The sequence below is a fragment of the Myotis davidii genome, unplaced genomic scaffold (assembly GCF_000327345.1).
Source record: "Myotis davidii unplaced genomic scaffold, ASM32734v1 scaffold120, whole genome shotgun sequence".
NCBI lineage: Eukaryota > Metazoa > Chordata > Mammalia > Chiroptera > Vespertilionidae > Myotis > Myotis davidii.
The window spans coordinates 4,071,156-4,092,346 of NW_006294778.1; the positions used below are offsets into that span (position 1 = coordinate 4,071,156).

The 21,191-nt window shown below is 35.8% G+C and overlaps 1 protein-coding gene across 4 annotated transcripts in view; it reads right to left on the minus strand.

Annotated features, from left to right (window-relative positions):
• Window positions 1-8,975: 8,975 nt before the first annotated feature.
• HCFC2 (host cell factor C2) overlaps window positions 8,976-21,191 on the minus strand; it is a 38,418-nt gene continuing 26,202 nt past the window's right edge. For 3 of the 4 annotated variants that reach the window (XM_006769349.2, XM_015567594.1, XM_015567595.1), the window contains 5 exons: window positions 17,762-17,965; window positions 17,066-17,139; window positions 14,974-15,111; window positions 13,107-13,292; window positions 8,976-12,502 (listed from right to left, as the gene is read on the minus strand). In XM_006769349.2, the coding sequence (XP_006769412.1) occupies window positions 12,188-12,502; window positions 13,107-13,292; window positions 14,974-15,111; window positions 17,066-17,139; window positions 17,762-17,965 (917 nt within the window). In that variant the 3' untranslated portion in view covers window positions 8,976-12,187. The remainder of the gene's footprint in view (window positions 12,503-13,106; window positions 13,293-14,973; window positions 15,112-17,065; window positions 17,140-17,761; window positions 17,966-21,191) is intronic. The other variant, XM_015567593.1, reaches the window with a different exon arrangement.

Genomic DNA, 21,191 nt, shown 5'->3' on the forward strand with positions numbered 1-21,191 from the left:
ATTCAGACAGGCCAGCCCTCCACGTCTGTGATCTGAAATCACAGAACCTTCAAGCTGGTCAAGTGGTTTCAGGTTGGTAGCTCCTCCTGCAGTGTCTGGCAGAGCAAACTCTCCTCAGCACCTCAATTTCAATCCATGCTTCAAATAATTCCTATTTCCCAAGGAAAGTAAGTTTAAACTCGAGGGAAAATGGCACAATGAGGGGAAAAACAACACAGTGTATACAACAGTGGAATCACTCACAAGGACTCTAAAGGAAAAAGTAATTTGTAAAGGAATAGAAGCATGGAAAATACGAAGAATGAGCAAAAGGTTACACAGAGAACAAACAAGAAGATTTGTAAACCAAATAAAACACTGAAATAAAGACCTGGCCAAGTGGTTCAGTTGGTGCAGCGTCATCTCATACACCAGAAGGCTGCAGTTTGATTATTCCCAGTCAGGGCACATATTTAGGTTGCGGGTTCGATCCCTGTCAGGGTATGTATAAGAGGCAACCGTTGGATGTTTCTATCTCACATCCATGTTTCTCTGAGAATCAATAAAAACATCTCCTGGTGAAGATTAAAAAAAAAAAAGAAAAACCCAACAAATAGAGGGGGGAAAATAAACACCTCCCCCCCCCCCAAAAAAAACCCAAGACATAATTTCTGACAAGGACCTAGAAATAAATCCAACTTATATTTGTAATCACAATAAATATAAATGTACAAAACTATGTAATTAAAAAGATAGTTTCTCTTTGGTCTTTTGAGTGTGTCTCCTGCAAATTTAAAATATAAGAACAAAGACAGATCTAAGATATTCAGATAAAGACTAACCAAAATCTTGCTATAGTAACAAAATAATAAAACTAAGGCAACAAACAACATTCATAGAGATAGAGTCCCTGCATGGTTACAAAGGGTCCAAAATTCACCAGGGAAGACAGAATTCTAAATTAGTATGTATCTAATAATAAAGCCAAAAAAAGAAAGAAAGCAAATAATGATAACTTCAAGAGACATTGAAAAATCTATCATAATCAGATCATGAGACTTCAGGAAATAAGAAATCAAGTAAAAAGTGAATCAGTATAGAGATTTACACAGAACAACTAACAAGTTTGATTTAATAGACATGATACTCCACTACTGGGGAACACACATTCTTTTCAAGTATATGTGGAACATGCATGAAAACTGATCACTTGATAAATCATAAAGCTATTTTCATTTCAGAAAACTGAAACCTTATAGCTCATATTCTCTACAAAATGCTAATAAACTATAACACTTTAGTCCCCAGCATCCCCACCAAAAAACAAATATATAACATACCCTGGCATGTGGAAATAACTTTAAAAATAACAATTGGGCTAATATTCAAAGCTCTGGAGTATTTAATATTTTAATTTTTAAAAAGGTGCAAATAAACTAATAAGAATGAGAAAGGCTCATAATTACAGATGCTGTGGAAACTAAAAATGTAAAGATAACATGGCTTCATGTAAAAAAAATTTTAAACTAAGATGAAATGGAGAAATCACTAGAAAAAAATATTAATCAAAACTGTGTGCTTGCTTTGGCAGCACATATACAAAACTAACTCAATATAAAATCTTCACGATCCTATAACCCCTAAAAAAATGGAAACAATAGTTAAAATTCTTCTCTTAATGACAAATGGCCTTAAAGACAAGGTCCAGCCCTGGCCGGTGGAGCTCAGTGGATACAGCGTGAGCCTACGGACTGAAGGGTCTCAGGTTTGATTCCCATCAAGGGCACATACCTAGGTTGCAGGCTCGATCCCCAGTGTGGGGTGTGCAGGAGGCAGCCAGTCAATGATTCTCTCTCATCACTGATGTTCCTATCTCTCTCTTCACCTTTTCCTTCCTCTGTGAAGTCAATAATGTTAAAAAAATAAAAGACAAGGTCCAATCTGAAACTCTTCCAGACAATTGAAAAACTCATTTCATGAGGCTAGTCTAACCTTAATACCACAACTAGATATGAAAGGAGTATTATAGGCCGATTTCACTCACCAATATAGGCGTAAATATCCTAAACAGAACATTGGCAAACTGAGTCCAGCAATGTATTAAAATGCACGAATGCATGCACACACACCCATGACAAAGTTGGGTCTGTCCTAGGAATTAAAGATTGGTTGAATATTAAAAAGTCAACTACCATAATTTTATACATTAACATTAAGAAGAACAATTCTACCATTTAAATAGATGATAAAAAGTAATAAAATTCAACATCCATTCATAATAAAACTATTAGCCAACTAGAACTAGAAGGGAATCCCTCCTTAACCCAATAAAGGACTTTTGTGGGGGGAAAAATACTGAAAATGTTGAAAGCATTCCCTTTAAATTGGGGCTGAGACAAGGATGTTCATTATCAGTTCTATTCTACTATACTATAGGTCCTTGCTACTGCAGAAATGTAAGAAGAAATGTTTTTAAAGGTAAAAGGGTCAGAAAGGGAGAACACTTCACTATTTGCAGATAATATAATTATATAAAAATTCAAAAGGACATCTAGATACATTATTAGAACTAATAAAAGTTTAGCATGGTTCCTGGATCCAAAAATCAACACACAGTAACAATCCTATATAATAAAAGGCTAATATGCAAATAGACTGAATGGCAGAACAACCAAACAACCGGTCGCTATGATGTGCGCTGACCACCAGGGGGCGAGCGCAGAACATGGCGGGCGTCGGCAACAGGCAGCAGAGCATGGAACATGGTGGGCATCGGCCACAGCGGGATGGTGGAGCAGGTGAGCGGGGGTACCAGACCAAGGCGGGGTGCCAGTTACTGTCATTGGGGTGAGCCTCTGGTGGTTACTGAAAATTCTTTGCTCTGCGCACCATGGTCCCGCCCGGCACTCTCACCTGCTGCTGGCGCTGGCCCTGCTCACACCCGCTGCCGACACCTGGCACTGGCCCTGATCGCTTGGCACTGTCAGCGGGTGCAAGTGGCCGCTGCTGGCCCCGATTGCCCGTCAGGGCTTCTCCACCTCCTCCTGCTCCTGAGGGGCAATCAGGGCTGGAGCCGCCGCTCACACCTGCTGCTGACGCCGGAGTCACCACTTGCACACACTGCTGGCGCCAGTCTGGCTTGCACCTGTAGCTTGCGCTGGAACCGCCACTCGCACCCGCTGCCAGCACCTGGAGCAGGTCCTGTTTGCTCGCACCCGCTGCTGGTGCCAACCCCAATCGCTCCGCACTGTCAGTGGGTGCGAGCGGGGCCGGTGCCATAAGCACATGGCTAGCGGCAACAGCAGGAGTAGGGCTGCAGGCAGACAGGGGACTGGGGGCTGCAGTGGGAGGGGCCAGGAGGGGGTGTGAAGGATGGGCCTAGACCTGCCCCTGTGCCCACCGCAGCCTTGAGGCCCTCAGTTCCTTTCAAGGTGCACGAATTCATGCACTAGGCCCCTAGTATATGTATAATCAGTAACAACCAGTTAGAATAAAAAGTGTAATTAAAAAAAAACACAACTTACCACAGCATTAGAAAATACATAACTCCTAGAAAGAAATCTAAGACATGAAGGCCTTTATGGAGAAAAATTATTAAAGTTTATTGAAAGATATTAAAAGACCAAATAAGTGGAAAGACATACAATGTTTTTGGCTAGGAAGACTCATTATTGAAAATCAATTTTCTCCAAATTGATCAACAGATTCAATACAATTACAAAAGATATTATACAAACTGGGAGAAGATATATGCAACATGTTTAAATGTCAAAGGATTGGTATCCAGAATATATAAAGAAATATGAATCAATGAAAAAAGACACACACCAGACAGAAAAATGGGCAAAAGACATGAAAACATTTTTATATATGGGAAAAAACTAAATTTCACAGAAAAAGAAACATGTTTACATACAGGGGGGAAAAACTAAATTTCATTAATAACCAGGGAAATTTGAATGAAACCCACAGTAAGACACAATATAATAGCTATCCAATTGACGAGTATAAAAGACAGTCAAGACCACGGGTTTGCTAAGACGTGGAGCAATGCCACTCAACCACTGCCAGTGGGAGTGTAAACGGGTACAAATGCTTTACCAGACAGTTCCGCACAGCCAAGTAAAACCTGCTTCTTAGAGCAGTGGTTCTCAAATTTTTGGTTTTAGGGCCTTTTTACATCCTTAACAATTTCTGATGATCTCAAATTGCTGTTGTTCATGTGGGTTATATTTATAAATATTTGCCGTATTAGAAATTAAGAGACATTTTCAAAACACAAAAATACACAGGTACATACTTGATTAGCTATCGGTGTGATGATGTCATCATAACTCTGGAAAACATTTAAACTCATGAAGAATGAGAGTGAAAAGGACAAATAATGTCTTAGGATTTTATGAAAATAGTTTTGTCTTCAGAGACCCCCTGAAAGGGTCTCAGGGACCCTTAGGGGTCCCCAGACTAAACTTTGAAAACAACTGCTCAAGAGCAACTCTTGAGCATGTGCCACCAGGACACATGTTCAAAAATTCATTCATTTCTCAAATAGATGTGGAGCATCTACCATGTGCCAGGCATTGTTCTAGACGTTGTGAATGTCTAAACGGGCAAAACAGACAAAACCCCTGCCAGCACAGAGTTTACATTGTAATTGGCAGAACGTTCATAGTAGCGTTATTCATAACAACTAAAAACTGGAAACCCAAATCTCCATGAACAGAACAGATAAATTGTGGTATAGTCAGGTAATGGAATACTATACAGCAGTGAAAACAAATGAAATACAGTTACATGTATAAACATGGATGGAATCTCAAAAACAATTGTCAAAAAAAGTCACACAAGAATACATACTGCATAATGCCACTTACATAACAGTTCAGAAACAGGTAAATCTAAACAACGTATTAGGGATACAGACATAGATGGTAGAACCATAAAAAAAACATGGAATTATTAACAAAAAAATCCAGAATAATGTTTGCCTTGTGTGGTGTGTGTGAAGTGAGGACAAACAGAGGACTCTAGGCATCTGAGAACGTTCTAGTTCTTAAGCTGCTGGTTGACCATATGCATGATCATTTATTTCACAAAAAATATAAAAGAAAAATGGCATAAGGTTATATAATATATAATTTCATCAACAAAGAGAGGGAACATCTCCCCAATATTTCAGCCATTTCTGTGCACTGCAAATTAACCAATTATTGTAACTGGTGGGGAAGAAGTACATGATAATATGAGAAAAGGAATGAGCATGGGCTATTTCTTACAGAAGTTAACTGAGTTCCCATAGGATCATGATCCTATGAGGTATTATAAGCAGTGCCAGGCTCAGAGTCACTAGCATAATTCTGGTTAACTGGTTATTTTGTACACTGGCTATAATTATTTGAATAAAGTGAGAATGAAATGATAGATGATGCAAATTCCAAAATAAACTGACAAGGACACCGCCTCTTTACTGAATTCAGTTGACTATCAAAAGCACAAATTCTCTTTGGCACATTCTTCTAATAATGCATTTATTTGTTAAGTAATAAAAAAACATGGAAAGTGCATAGCTATTGACAGTTTCTCCACATCTATCAGTCGTAGGTGCCAAGCTGATCACTCAGATGTCATTAACAATTTTGCAATCTTATCTTTGTCAAGTTCATCAATGGCAGTGATACTTTGCAGATCAAACAAGATACAGTTAAGGTACAATGTCTTCTCCTGATTCAGGGTATTAGCTACCAATTTCAGTATACTATTTAAAAACTTGAGAAAAAGAGATCTTAAAACTATCTATTCCCTATACCCAAACAGGGCAAGCTAAAGGTATTATCTTGAGTTAGGGAGTTGGTGCAAGAGGTAGACTAAGCCCGGCAGTAAATGGCTGGCAAACCACTCCCAGGAAACGAGGAAGTAGGAAGTAGATTCCCCAGGTCCAACTCATCAGAAAGTTCCAGACATTGCTATAGCTATTTAACAAATCTCAGGTGGCTACAAGACCCAAATCCTACCCATATTTAAGCTGGCATGGACAGTGCCACCAGGGGGTGCTAGTCTGCAACTGAGAGCAAAATGATTTTGGTTCGAGCAGTTAGTTGGACCTTCAGAACAATGCCCACTCTCTCACATGCTATGCAGCCATGAGTGGCACACGCACACCTTTGTTATACTGGATGGGAATTATCACACCTGTAGCTTTTTCCTCCGTCTCCTGTAAGAAACAGAGAAAGTAGGAGGGAACCTTTCTCAAGTGCTTAGGGAACTTCCATTCTATCTCCCCAGATAGGAGGAGGAACAGATAATCCTCTTGGTCAGAGTTGGACACGTATTGGACCATGATTTGCTAGTGGGAAGAGTTAACTCTATGTTCAAAAACAAATACCAGCTGCTACCTTTTATTTTTAACGTGTGTATGCTCTGACACAAAGGGTTCTTTTTGTACCTTCTCAGTTCTCATGCTGAGTAAGGAATGAAGTCTTCAGCTTCTTATCTCTGGGTGGTAAGGAGACCAAGAAGGGGGAGTGGGTAGATAAGGGACCATTTCCTTCTCTACTACAGCTTTCATATCTGATATGCCTCCAATCCATATTTTTTGCACCTTCAGAGGTTGTATGTAAACACCCTGACATCTCTGAGCATTCTGCAAAGACTTTTTGCTGAACCAGCAAATCAAATCAGGAAATAGGAAATCCTTCTGTTCCCTCCACAGCCTCACATCTATGACTTCCTACCCTTCTCTCTATCCAAAGCCAAGGCTTCATAACCCTGTATTCTCAAGACTTCTGATTTTGAAGTACTACCATGAGCGGTAGTCAGACTGTGAATTTCATGAACTTTAAGTACAATCTTCTTGCTCAAATCAAGTTATGCAAGATACCAACTATGCAAAACAAAAAAACCTTCAACATACTCATTTTCAGATGTCCACGCTGAGAGGAATAGTCACACAAGTGGACATTTTCCTGATTTTAGTTCTTCAGAGGTCAGAAAAGCAGCAAATGGATATTAATAAAATAATCTATTTTTAACAAGGAGGCTGATATCCTTGAGTTTTATAGCCTTTCTTTCTTCATTCAGTTTATAGAAAGTATTGTTTCTACATAGAATGTTGTAGTTCGTGCTTTTCCACGCCTGATAAAAAAGTCTTTTCCTGATCATAAAAATATATAAGTATGGGGATTCCCAACTACACCTGGGAAACTTGGAAGGAAGGTGTGCCAATGTTATTTTGTTCTCCAGTAGTGTAAGAATCCTTTGTCCCATAAGCTCAGAGGTGACAAAGTGACCTGACTGGAAATGTAACAGAATCCAGTGTGGCTCTAATGCTGGTGTTCCATGTCCTCTAGCAGTTCCCTGTGCTTAAATATTAACAATAGGTAGCTTTTTCTAATGTTAGACAACTACCCATGGCTTTCCTATAGGGAAACAGAGAAATTAACTTTGAAAATATTTTTAGCTCATTTTCCTGATCATCCAATGTTTAAAATCATATTCCAGCAATGCCCACTGATTTCACACTAAATGCTGAGATCATTTAGACCAAAGGCTTCCTCATAAGATCTATGCACACTTACATTAAACTCCTTTTAGCCTAGTAAATATGGGACATATCCCTTATTTATCCCAGAACTTCTCTCAGGAACCTAAGTAATAATAGCAGGACAGGGGAAGACGAAGCTGGAGTCTTCATTTCCTCCAAAGCCTTATTAAATCTGCTAAAAACTCTTTTCCTTTCAAAGCCTCCCTCCCCTTTTAACTCCAACTTGATAAAGAGGAGTGAGAATATGGAGAGATATAAAGGTGACAATTTTCTGTAATAATTTGTTGAAATATTTAAGTACCAGCTAAGTGGGTAATATGGGAGAGACCTAAGGACCCAGTCTCCGCCTCAGAGATCTACCACCTGGCAGAGGGAGAGGAACAATTCTAACAAATAGAGCACACAGTCCAGAGGCGGCTGTGACAGAAGATTTAACAAAGGACAGTGGGGGTACAAGAAGAAGGAGTAGAATCTACCTGGAAATGGAGTGTCAGGAAAGGCTTGATTTCATAAGATTGGAAAATTTGACCTGAGTCTTGAAAAAATGGATGAAGACCAGTAGGGATGGAAAAAGAGACAGGAATACATAAAGAAAGATAGAGCATGGTATCAAAGAAACTAAAAAAAGCTTGTGAAAGTTTCAAGAGAATGGTTAAAAGGACTAAGTATAATCAAAGAATTCACCGGATCTGGGAAATGAGAAGTATCCCTGACCTTTGCAAGATCCATTTCCATGGTGTAGCAGGACAGAAGCTTGGCTGCTGTGAGTTAAAAATGGGTGAAAAGCATAAGGACAAAAAGATTAAATAGATTCCACTTATATCTGGAATCCAAAAAAATCAAAATAAATGAATAAACAGAACAAACAGAAACAAACCTTCAAAGGGGAGGCGAGTATGGAGATAGGTGAAAAGATAGACGGGAATAAGAGATGCAAAATTCCAGTTATAAATTAAAAATGCATGGGGATGAATAGTGTACAGCACAGAAAATAGTCAATTATATCATCATAACTTTGCATGGTGACAGACAGGTACTAAACTTATCGTGGTGAACATCACAGGTATATAAATGTTGAATCACTATGTTGTACACCTGAAACTAATATAATACTACATGCCAACTATGCTTTAATAAAAAAAAATTTAAAGAGTAAGTAGAAGACAAAAAAAGAGTTGACCAGTTTAGACTGTTTTTGGAGCTATTTACCTTTTTACTTACAAACAGACTAGTTCAGCTATAATAGGGTTAGACTTTACATTTCTGTAAGAAAATGACTACCTAACCTAACACAATCCACTAACTTAAGAACAAATTTTTTAGACACAATCCAGTCTTTATGAACCTGCCTATATTATTTTACACAACTAATATAAAATCAACATTTCTATAAGTTTACTCTGCCATCACTAATTTTTCTTTCATATAGTTCAAAATAAATAACACCTATACTTGGTAATAATAGAAAAGGTGCTTTATTTTACATATCATTGGTACATAATACATAAAACTGCCTAAAGTAAATCTTGAAAAACATAACTGTCAGTTAAACCTTAAATGGTGAAAGACCATGTCTATTTTGCAACTTACTTCATTTATGACCAGATGACTACAATAATTTTAAATACTAATAATCTCTTCATATCCAATGTTACAAGTGATTTTTATGCTACAAGTGCTGAACTTTTAATAATAAAAATATCTTCAGTTATAGTAGACCATATCTCTAATCAGAACAAACTTTTGCTAGTCTACAAGTCTTTGAAATAACGATCAACAGTTTCACCTTCTTATAGATCATTATATTTATGTAATTGGGTTATAGGGCAGGGGGGCCTTATACATGCAATGAGATTATTTCCATTTTTTAAAAAATGCAGGTGAAAGTGAATTTATAATACCCTATTTCTAGTTAAATTGCCAAAAACAGTTTACTAAACTAAAATGAAACCAATACAATATTTTAGAAAACATAATTCGAAGAGCATGCAACATCAAAATCTTTTCACTACATAAATGAACCATAGTTGCAGAGCCCAGGAAGAGGACTGTGGCACAAAGACTTGTACATCTGAATTGCTGACCCAGCAGGGAGGAGTAAAGAAACTAATTTAACTAAGTGTAAATCCTCTTATGATATCTGCATTACATAGCCCACTGCTACTCAACAGGATCTCACCTTAGAAATGTACCAATCATAAGCTAAATGTGCTTCTCTTACTATTTACCCCAATCCATTCTAGTCATGAACACACAGCTCAAAGATCTCTTGTTAACTGTTAATGTCAAAGCCACAGAGATTTCTCAATGGCATCTTTCAGTCACCAATCACTTATCAGAGAGATAAATGTGACTAGTATTTAATGTACAAATGCTAAAAAATGATAAACTCTGGGCTAATTCTCAAAGTAAAAACATTTGCTTTTTTAACAAATCCTTTCAGAAAAAAAGAATGCCTTTTCTCTCTAGAAAATAAGGCAGATGTTAGAACCAAAAGTTCATATTCACCTCCTGATCTAGGACAGTAGAAGCATTTTAGCAAAGTAAACTAAATCAAATACAAAATAGGTATAAATGTGCATACTCAAACAAATAATCCATTCTTTGCTTAAAATCAGCTTATTCCTTATTAATAAGAGAAGTGCTTCAAGATACAAACTGTTAATTAATATAGAGAATAAGGGGTTTAAAGCCAGACCTTTTTCTAATAAAGCAAAAAGGTCATTAAAATAATTGGGCCTGATACACATACTTACTATAACTTTCCATTCTTACTCTTTATAACTAAACGCGCACACATACACAACAAACCCTAGCATTTAATATGTGCAAAATTGCTTACCATTTATTTTAACTTTGGTTATGTTTTTGTTTAGCCTATATCAGTCACATTATAGAAGCTATACAAATGATTACAAACATAATAATGAGGTAAGTTAAAATTCTACTAGTGCAAAAAGCAAGCATATGCCAAAAAGCAAAGCATATGAGTTACACAAATGCAGAATGAAGCTCTCACCAAGGGTGGTGCTGGGATAACAAACCAGAGAAGCTCCTTGTAAACATTGTTTGTAAAATACACATTTAAAGATTAAGGATTCATACAGCCACAAAAAAGGTATTCTAATAACACCGTAGTAGTGCATTTATTTTACCTTTAGAGTTTGGAAATCACTCAGTATGCATCTAACAATTTGCATATTTTCTTCAAGATAAATTTAATTAGTGAGACACATTAATTACAAATACTGTAGTATAAAAATCCCACTTCTTTACAAAAATTATATATTAAAATATTCTATACACTTTAAATTAGTAACTGGAACATACATATATATCAATTCTGCACAATTAAACCTATCTTTGTTTGGAGTATAATACATGAAGTTGGAGGACATAGCTACTCAGTCAACCTAAACTGGCATAGGTTATAAGGTATAAAAAAGATAGACCTGTGCCTCTGCAGTTACTGCAGTTCTTAGTTTGAAATGTCTTTTCTGCAATTATTGCTCTGTATCTATTCCCGATTTGAATAGGCAGTGAAACCAAGAAATTACTAAAAGGTTTAAAACAGGTTACCTGGAGCAGAGTATCCACAATGCCTCTCTGCATCTTTATGGTTGTAATGGAACCTGAGTAAGCTATCTAATGCTTGTATTTCACTTGTAAAAAAGTTTATACAATTTTGAGGTAAAAACAATGCAAAAATAAAATATTTAGAGCATTTACAAAAATCTTACAAATGTTTAAAACACTATTTCAAAATTTGTGTCCTTTTAAGGTGCTTCTTTCTTTTTGCAAGAAGGGGAACATGCACTTTAATTTTGAATGTTTTAGTTTCAGCAAAAGCAAAGTTAGGGCCATGAAAACAGATGTTAAAATGTTCAGGGATCAGAAGTTTCACTTCTGATGAAAATATAGAATTTAAGTGCTGAAAGGGACCTTAAAGGTAAAATTTTAAAACTCCCTCATCTATTAATGAGGACATTGAGGGCCAGATAAGTGCTTTGGCCAAAAATATATTCCAATATATCACCCTGGTATGAATCAAGAAAACCCATTACATTTTGCCATGATTCTGGAAAAATAATGAAAATTCAAAAGCAGTTTCTGAACTTGCCTCTTTAATTTCATTAAGTTCTGTGCTAACTATATATAAACAAAGAAATCAAATGGCTGCTAAAATTAGTAAAACAAATATTACCCAATAGGTAACAGTTGTTAGAGGATCACTGATCATATAAAGTTAGAGGACGTGCTCATAGACAGGGCCTTTACAATGTAGGGAATGTTTACGGTATAAGACAGCACACTGTACAATAGCCAGTTACTAGAATCTCCTCAATAACCCTAGGATGACTGAGTTACATGACCTTTATAAAATATATTGGGGTAATAATGTCTTCTAGCTTTTATCTTAATTTTACTATTTTCCTTTATAAAAGAGCTATAACTATAACAAAGAATCCATATACTAAATCTCAGAGAGTCTTTGCGTCTTTTCTATTTTTATTTGGATCTAGAATTGAGCAAATACATTTTAAGAACAGCTTACAAATTCAAATTCATAACTGCTAGAAATACAAAGAATACTCTTTTTAAATGACAACTCTTCATAACCAGTTACTAATAAATAATCATAATCACAATAGCTTTAGTAAAAACAATTCAATTTAAAGGTGTTTTTTTATTGTTACCTTGAAGCCACCGAACTTGTGTAGCTGGTCCATATCCCTTTTCATTCTTTGCTGATATCCTGAACACAATGGCAGGTCTGGATGTGTAATCAACATGTGCATTTGCAAGTTGCCCAGTGGTCACTATACATGATGTCTTAAGACCACAATAAATCCTCATAAAAACAAGTTGACTTGGATTATCTTGTATTTGTGCTGTGCGGATTGCCAAGTAGGCTGAATATTCCAAAATATTTCCAGAAGGTGAAGTTGGAGGTTCCCAAGAAAGATGGATACCCTCAACATTCTTGAAGAGAGGAAAGAGAAAAAAACAGGTAAAGGTTCTGAAGTTTTCTCTACTATGTTAATTCTATCTTTAGAACACAAAATGCTTTTTGTATTAGATGTTAGAACTTTTACTGCTGAGTTTTAAAAACCTATCTTAATTGGATCTGCAATGTGTAATTAATGCCCACTTTTCAAAACATATCTAGGCTTAATTGTCTGCTTGTCCTATGCCAAGAAAGGTATTTTTCTTGCTTGAAAGCAGACATTTTCTTCTCTAAAATTTTAAAGGGGCAGGACCTTAGGATAAAATATAATCCAATTTTATGTATTCCTTTAAATTCTTCCAGCACAAATCTTTGGTTCCATAAACAAGTATAAAATTAATATTAAGAAATATAGCAGATTTCCCTTTCTTTACATTGGATGCTGTAATTCTACTTGAAATTTGGTCCTTAAAAATATTGTGATTGATTAGCAAAAAATATTCTTTTAACCTTTTAATCACCCCTTTTAAATATCTCCCATTTCATTAGACACTAACAAGAATCTCTTTACTGACAGTTTTACTTCATGTACAAAGTTTCAAATAATTTACATAACCAAGTCTTAACCTGACATCTCACCTTTGAAATTCTGACTGCAGAAGGAGCTCCAGGAAAACCAGGAATACAAGTTTTAAATTCACTGATTTTGCTGAAAGGGCCTATTCCACAACCATTGATAGCAGCAACCCTGAATCTGTATCCTGTGCCTGGAACAAGATCTTGTTTCTTAAGTAAACTGTAGTCAGGTACGTCTGCATTTCCTATCTAAAATGCAATATATGCAAAAGTAAAGAAAAGGTGCAATTAATTATTTTGTAATTAAACAAAACTTTTAAAGAATGAATTGTTTAAAGGTTCTAGTCTACATTTACGTATTTCCTCCTTTTCACACATGGAATGAGAACTCCAACACCAAAACAACAGAGGCCATAAATTGGTGATTCTTATTCAGAGGAAAAGTGCCCTTCCAGCTGAGAATCACTGATTACAAAAAGAAGTGCAAGGGTATTCTGCACATGAAGAGTGCATAGGTAGCAAAAATTAAGGATCACTGTAAACAAAGTAACAACCATCTCATCTCCATGCTGAATAAATGTTAAATAATTGGATTTCATAATCTAAGTGGGAAGATTATAATATTTATAACTTTCAAATAATTTTTACATATTCTCCCTAACTCTTACTACACCTCGGTGAAACATGTAGCACCAACACATCATCCCATTTTAAGGGAGCTATGTCATCTCCATAGGAAACTGAGTCTCAGAGAGGTTAAATGAGTGATTTGTCCAAGGTCACACTGTTGAGTGCTAGAACTAGTCATGCAAAACCAAGTTTACTGATTCTAAATGTTAAGTTCTTTTTACCTTTTAGGAAAAACAAGTAGCTGCTAGGGCCTTATATAGGTATTTCCTTACATATGAAATCAAACTGCAGCCAGAAATTTTATTAGGCATAATACTAACAAATTATTAACCAAGATTTCTATTTTGTTTTCGAGAATTGGAAAAATTCAGTATGAAAAAGAGGGACACCAGTAGTAATATTAGAAAAACTAAAATATAATGATAAATGATATATTCACCATTTGTGCAGATCTTTGGGAGATTCAATCTATTTCTTGGCAATTCTCTCTCTGAAATTTACCATTCCAGATAAAAATTAGTTCAGTATGCTTTGGCGCTGTTATCTGTTTCACAATCCTCAGAGGGTTAATGTCTCACTTATATATATGAAGTCCTCCTTTAAGGGATTTCAGAACCAAGGGAAACTTAAATTGTATTCACTAGACTACAGGGGCTTTTAAATTTTTTAAGTTGTGAATTCAGAAATAAAGTTGAGAGTAAGAAAAATATTCTATTCTCTAAACACATCACATAATAAGAGAGATTTCAAAAAATCCTTATCTATACAGGCCAGACTATATTATTTATGACTCAAAATCCAGCCCAGTGATTGTATAAGATTTTTTAATTATCTGCTTTGCCCTAGCCGGTTTGGCTCAGTGGATAGAGTGTCAGCCTGCAGGCCAAAGGTCCCCGGGTTCAATTCCAGTCAAGGGCTCATACCTTGGTTGCAGGCTTCTCCCAGGCCCGGGCCCTTGTCAGGGCGCATGCAGGAGGAAACCAGTCGATGTGTTTCTCTCATATCGATATTTCTCTGTCTTTCCCTCTCTCTTCCATTCTCTCCAAAATCAATTGGAAAAATATCCTCGGGTGAGGATTAAAAAATAGAAATCAATAAATAACCTGCTTGTGATGTATTTTATAGAAAGATCCTTTAAAAAGAATACAACATAACTAGATACATAGAACTCTCAATTATAGATTGTGAACAGATCCTAATTTCATGCATTCAAGTGTCTTCAATTAAAGTTACATAAAAAAAACAACACCTCATTCTAGAGGCTTATAACTCACAGTGTAGAAAATACATCAATAGCTACCTTTGAAATGCTTTGCTTCCCTTTTGGCAGCAAATAAAACTGGCTCACCAACGCTGTGTTATTTTTAAAAATTCCTACATCACACCACTGTCGTTCTCCTGCTTTCGTTGTGGTCACTGGATTTGAAGGAGTCTCTTTCTGATTTCAGAGAAAAAAAATTTATGAAGACTCTTATTGAGCATATAATAAATTTCTAGATTTAATAATTCCATGCAGTGATCTACAAATAGGCATATGGGTAAACACCACAACATTAATAGTTCATAAGTAAATAAACTCTTAAGAGATTAGGTCAACTGACAGTGAAACAGGGATGCCAATTCAAACACAGGGAGTGACAGGCATTCTCCAGGTCAGTAGCTCTGTACTATCACCCTTGCTGGAGTTAGCATGCTTTCCAATCCACTAGTGGTATGTTAAAATGCCAGCTGTTTTATAGAACATTGTCATTTCAGAGACTCTCTCAGAAAATGTAATCTCTTTAGTGTGACAATACAACTTGCTCCAAAAGGAGCTAATAAGAAAAAATTCATTCCAAGCTGGCTTATTTCTAGATTCAAAAACAACTAGCAGAAATTCAGTGATCTTTGCACTTGAAATACCTGTGATTCTCCAAACCTAAAAGGAGAAAAAATGTTCAAAACTAAAATGCAATTTGAATACACTTTAGTATATATACTAAAGAGGAACAGATTAAACAGTTTTACATTTTTTGCCTTGCTTTAAAACAAATAAACTTCCTCTACCTTAAGCTACTTTTAGTGGTAAGTGAATTATACTTATCCCTGGAACTAACCTTTTTAAGCCATCTTCTTTATAAATGAGACACTGTTTCCAGAAGCTCAAAACAAATGTGCACTTCAGTTATTTATTTCTGTCTTAAATATATAACAGCAAAGGTACATGCTTACAATTCACATTATTTGTTATTTAGGCTATCACACATGACAAAGTGAACTAACCAAGAGTCTTTAAGGTTTTTCTTTAAAAAAAGGAATAGCTTTGAACTTGTTTTCATTTTTAAAGTTGTAAAAACTCTCTTCAACAACTTTTATAAAACAACTGGCTCCAAATGAAATAACAAATACCATTCTGGCTGATGCATCACAAAATAGATTTAAGAGAAAAAAGTTCACTTTAATAATTGTTCCCTGAGAAGAGTCTTAGAACACTAGGATTTAACATTTTGTAAAGGTAAAAGCTGATGATGCTAAATATATGATCAAAATCCGTAAAATCATGATTTAAAAAAAACTAAAACCATAAACAATTGAAAACTCTAAAATGTAAATATTAGGTAACATAAAAACTCTTGCTCATAGCAATAAAGTTGAAATGATTGATAATTTAAAAATAAATTAAAAGGTATATGCACACACATGCACAAACATGTATTGTCCCTATATTTACCTAATTAAGACAATCTTGGTATCTTTGTGAGGCACTTTCCTAGCATTTTAAGTTTGGTGCCATGCAGACCCATTCTGGCTTCTCTTTTGGCAGCAAATGATTATTGTTCAATGTCAGAGAACACTGGGCTACCCTATAGGTATGTCTAACTCAATATCACAATATTCTGTTGTTCTCCTATTAAGCAGCTAGCAATAGAGTCATTCAAGTTTTATGTTCCATAACATATCTTTTTATTCATAAAACCATTAATATAATTTACATATATATATATCCACATACACATTTCTTATTATGAAAGTAACACATTTCATTATAGAAAAATATAGAAAGCATAAAGAAGAAAGTAAAAATTGTCTGTGGCCCCACAAACTAGAAAAATTCATCTAGCTTTGTAGTGTGGATGTGTGTGAACTCATGTGATGTATAAATGAATGTATTAGGTGTATTTTTTCATAAAATTGGGACCACAGTATGAATGTGTGTGTGTGTGTATCTTTTTTCACTTATCATTACTGTGAACATTCTTCCTATTCAACCCTTTATTTCTCAATCTATGTCAAATCATTACTAGAGGACACACACACATGAATCTTTCTGTGAGTTTATGTCAAAGCTGCTCAGAATTTAAAGTCTATTTACTTGTCTGTAAATACACGCTATCTCCAGGTCATATACTTACAGAAAACGGCATTGCTGCAGCATGTGTCTCCACACGGCTGATCTTAGTTGCAGGCAGTGCACAGGTTTCATCAACTGAAAATTAAACAATTCATCAGGTAAGACTTACATAATCACTTATCAAACAGACACATTAAAACATAATTTATAAATATGCCAAATTAGCCAGAGGGGAAAAAAATCACAATAATTAGAAATATGTACCCTCTAATTCAAACTAATCCACAAAGCTGATTTTTCTAGGGTTTGATAACCAGCTATAACTTCAGCAAATATTTACCAAAGATGAAATACAATTCCTAATTGCAAAAAAAATGAGAATTTACAAAATCAGAAATCAATCAAGCTGGGAGAATTGTTACTCCATAGTCTAGAACTAATCTTTTCTAAGGAAAAAAAATTGTTGAATATATTCACGGTACTGTGTTTCAGTGTGTGCTGATTTCAGTATTTTATGTAAGGCAGCAGAGAGTGTATTACATAATCATTTTAATTGAAATGCTTTATATGTTATACATAATTCAATCCAAGGTGAAATGCAACTCCCATCTAAAACAAGTCTGATGAATTTATATACAAGTAAAGGTTCAAAATACAGTATGTGAAACACATTTCATTTCCTATTTAAAACAAATAAGTTTGATGAATTTATATACAAAAATGGTTCAAAATACAGTATGTGAAACACATTTCAAACCTTCAGATTTGGTACTGAATGTTGTTAGTGAAGTTTCATCTTTAACAACTGCCCCATTTGTACTGGATGATTCAGTTTTAATGGTCTGCTGGGTTACCATAGTTTGTGCGCTGCAAACAGTACTGGATACAGAAGTTTCAGGAATTACTGTTCTTAAGTCCAGGCAACTACTTAGAACACCTATATTTGCTGAAGTGTGAGGACCTAAAATTAAAGGGAAAAGATCAATTATTAACATAATACCTGCAGATAATTGTTGTATCTTATAGTTCTTATCATATAATTCTGGGTATTTTCCCATTTTAAAATCACAAACATGAGCACCACAAATGTCACTCATACTAATTAACCATTAGGCAGAAAATATTTAGAAAAATAAAGTGTACAATATCCAAAACAGATGTCCAACTTTTCAGCTCCCTCTTCCATTTTAAACACTGAATCACTGTTCTCCAACTCTACTAAATTATGCATCAGATGGCCTTACCTCCCATTTTAGGTGAAAAAATAGAGGTCATCAGACGTGAATGCCATCAATTTTGTGCCTTCTCCTGCCCTAAACTAGAAAGGTATTTATGACTGTGTCCATTTTCTCCATCATCTCTTCATTTCAGAGGATGAGCTGACCTCTCTCCTAAGGAAGTGTAATCTATCTTCCTGGTCTCATTCCTCCCCCATATTTTGGGACCCTCTCACCAATCATTCCTCTCTTCAGAATTTACAAATTCTTTTTCTCCAGTAGTTTTTGGCCCTGAGTCCATAACATTATCAAGTCTCTCAAGCAAACAAACACTCACCTTCCTTGACCCCGCCTCCCCAGTTATCCCTAGTTACTCTCTCCCCTTACTATTTCCTTCAGAACAGTCCCTATTTCCCTGCCCTCTCCAAATGTGGTTTCTAAAACACTACCTACTTTAATGAAATGGCTCTGACAGACAGCAATGATTTCTAAGAGATAATTTTCAATTTTAAGTTACCTCACCTTTCTGCAATGTAAACTATGCTGACCATATACTCTTTTCTATAACTTATCTTCATTCATTCTACAATATTGAAGATTTACCATTTACCAGACTTTGTGCTCGTTTCTATAATGGTGAAACAAAGAAAGTATGGTCCATAGCTCATGAACTTACAGTCACATTGTAGAGAGAGAGATGCGTACACTAGTCACAAACTGTGATGCCTACTGCAGAGGGGAAAACATGATACCAATCTTTTTGGTTCATTTCCTAACCTGCTAGGAACCCCTTTTCAATCTCTTCAGCTAGCTTCTCTCCTTCAAATGATCTTTTAAATGCAGGTATTCCTAAGCCTTTTCTTTTCTCCTTTTACATGTTTTCCCTATGCTTTAACTACCATGCATGATTATACTTCTCTCAAGTACATGTGGGTGCTGTAAAATAGAGCAGTGAACCCATCAAACAGGGTCCCTGCTCTGAGAAGTTTACATGTTAGAGACCCTTAACTTCTAAATTTATACTTTCAGACAAGAACTGCCTCCTAAACTCCAGACCTAAGTATCCAACTATCCATTAGAAATCTTTACCATATGTCCCTCAAATGCCTCGAAAACAGCCACATTCACACTTGCTCCTATATTTCTTCTCTTGATGACAAGTATCATCATCCATCGAATGTCCAACACTGGGAGTCATGTTCAACTCATTTTTAATTATCATATCCAACCAGTTTTCAAGTTTAATAGTCTCCAAAATGATGTATTCTCTTTCCTCCAACTCACCCACTGCTTTAGTCTTGATGTATCTCTCAGTCCTAAAAGTTTCCTAACAAGTTTCCCAATCAATTTCTATTATAGTTCTTCCTGATGATGAGACTAGAGTGCCCTTTCCAAAACAAAACAAAACACTAATCATGCCACTCTTCCACTCTTGAAAAATACCAGCTATTCTAACCAGCAGAGAAAAGACCCAAATCTGCTCATGTTAACCTGAGATTGGGTAGCTATTCACTCAGACCCTTGAGTGTCGATGATGTGGCAGGTACTGTCAATGTATAACTACTTTGATTTTCCCATTTGCCTAATATTCATTTTATCCAGACTGCCTTACAATGTAGAATTTAGAGTACATTAAGATTTCGAAATCTCAACGCTCAGATTTGTTTTCAAGAGTATAAACTTCTTTATAAAACAGATATAGAACATCACTATAAGAAAGAAATTAAAGTTGAGATCTAGGTCCAAGTTTTTATAATTTTGACCAAATAATTTTCTTACATCAGAAAATCAATAAAACAAAAGCATTGCCTCTGATTTTATTAATTTTATAAAAATTATTTTATAAATCTCTTGTGGAAAAAATTCCACAAGTAATGAAATGACAAAAACTTATAGGAAATTATTTTCCTTGAATATTTTTATCTGCTATCAACTTATGAAGAAAAATGGAAATAAAAAGAATATTCCTCTTGCTAAGTTTGAATCATTAAAGAGGAATTAAATTTAATCAGCTGTCATAATTTTTTCAAACTGAAAATAAAGTCACATGATCCTATGTCAGGGATGTATCAGAATGAGATTTATAAAATAATTTTAGATATTAAAATCAGAGGCAATGCTTATATCTCATATGGCTTCAGAATATTCAAATTAAGTTATTTTAAATATAAAGATCACCAAATTATAAGCTTTTCCATGAGTGCAACAGCTCTCCTAAATGAACCATCTTTCTGAAAATAATCCAGTTATTTGCTAAACAAATATTTACTAAGTGACTACTTTACCAGGCATGAATCTGGGTGCTAAGAAGATAGAGGTGAACAAGATAGACAAAAACTCCCTGCCCAAAATAAATAATATCAAACAGTTATACATGTTAATAAAACAGAGCAATAGGATAGTGACACTGAACACACTGGCCAACTACAAACACACTGGCCAATTGCAAATGTCATACTAGAGCTTCCTCATTTAAATTCTTTTTTTTTCATTTTTAAATGTATTTTTATTGTTATTTAAAGTCCATAGCTCATAATTATTCATTACTATTCAGTTTAGTGCTTATAATTGACATCACAAATCACTCTAACTACTCAATTTGTTATATTATTACTAGGGGCCCGGTGCACGAAATTCACGCACTGGGTGTGTGTGTGGGGGGGTGTCCCTCAGCCCAGCCTGCCCCCTCTCACATACTGGGAGCCCTCAGGCGTTGACCCCCATCACCCTCCAATCGCAGGATCGGCCCCTTGCCCAGGCCTGACACCTCTGACAGAGGCCTGGGCAGGGGACCCTCATTTCCCCCCATCACTGGTTCTGCCCCCAGCCCAGGCCTGATGCCTCTGGCCCAGGCGTCAGGCCTAGCCAGGGAACCCCCAGACTCCTCTGATTGCTGGCTCTGCCCCTGGCCAAGGCCTGATGCCTCTGGCCCAGGATTCAGGCCTGGGGAGGGGACCCCCCTCTGCCCCC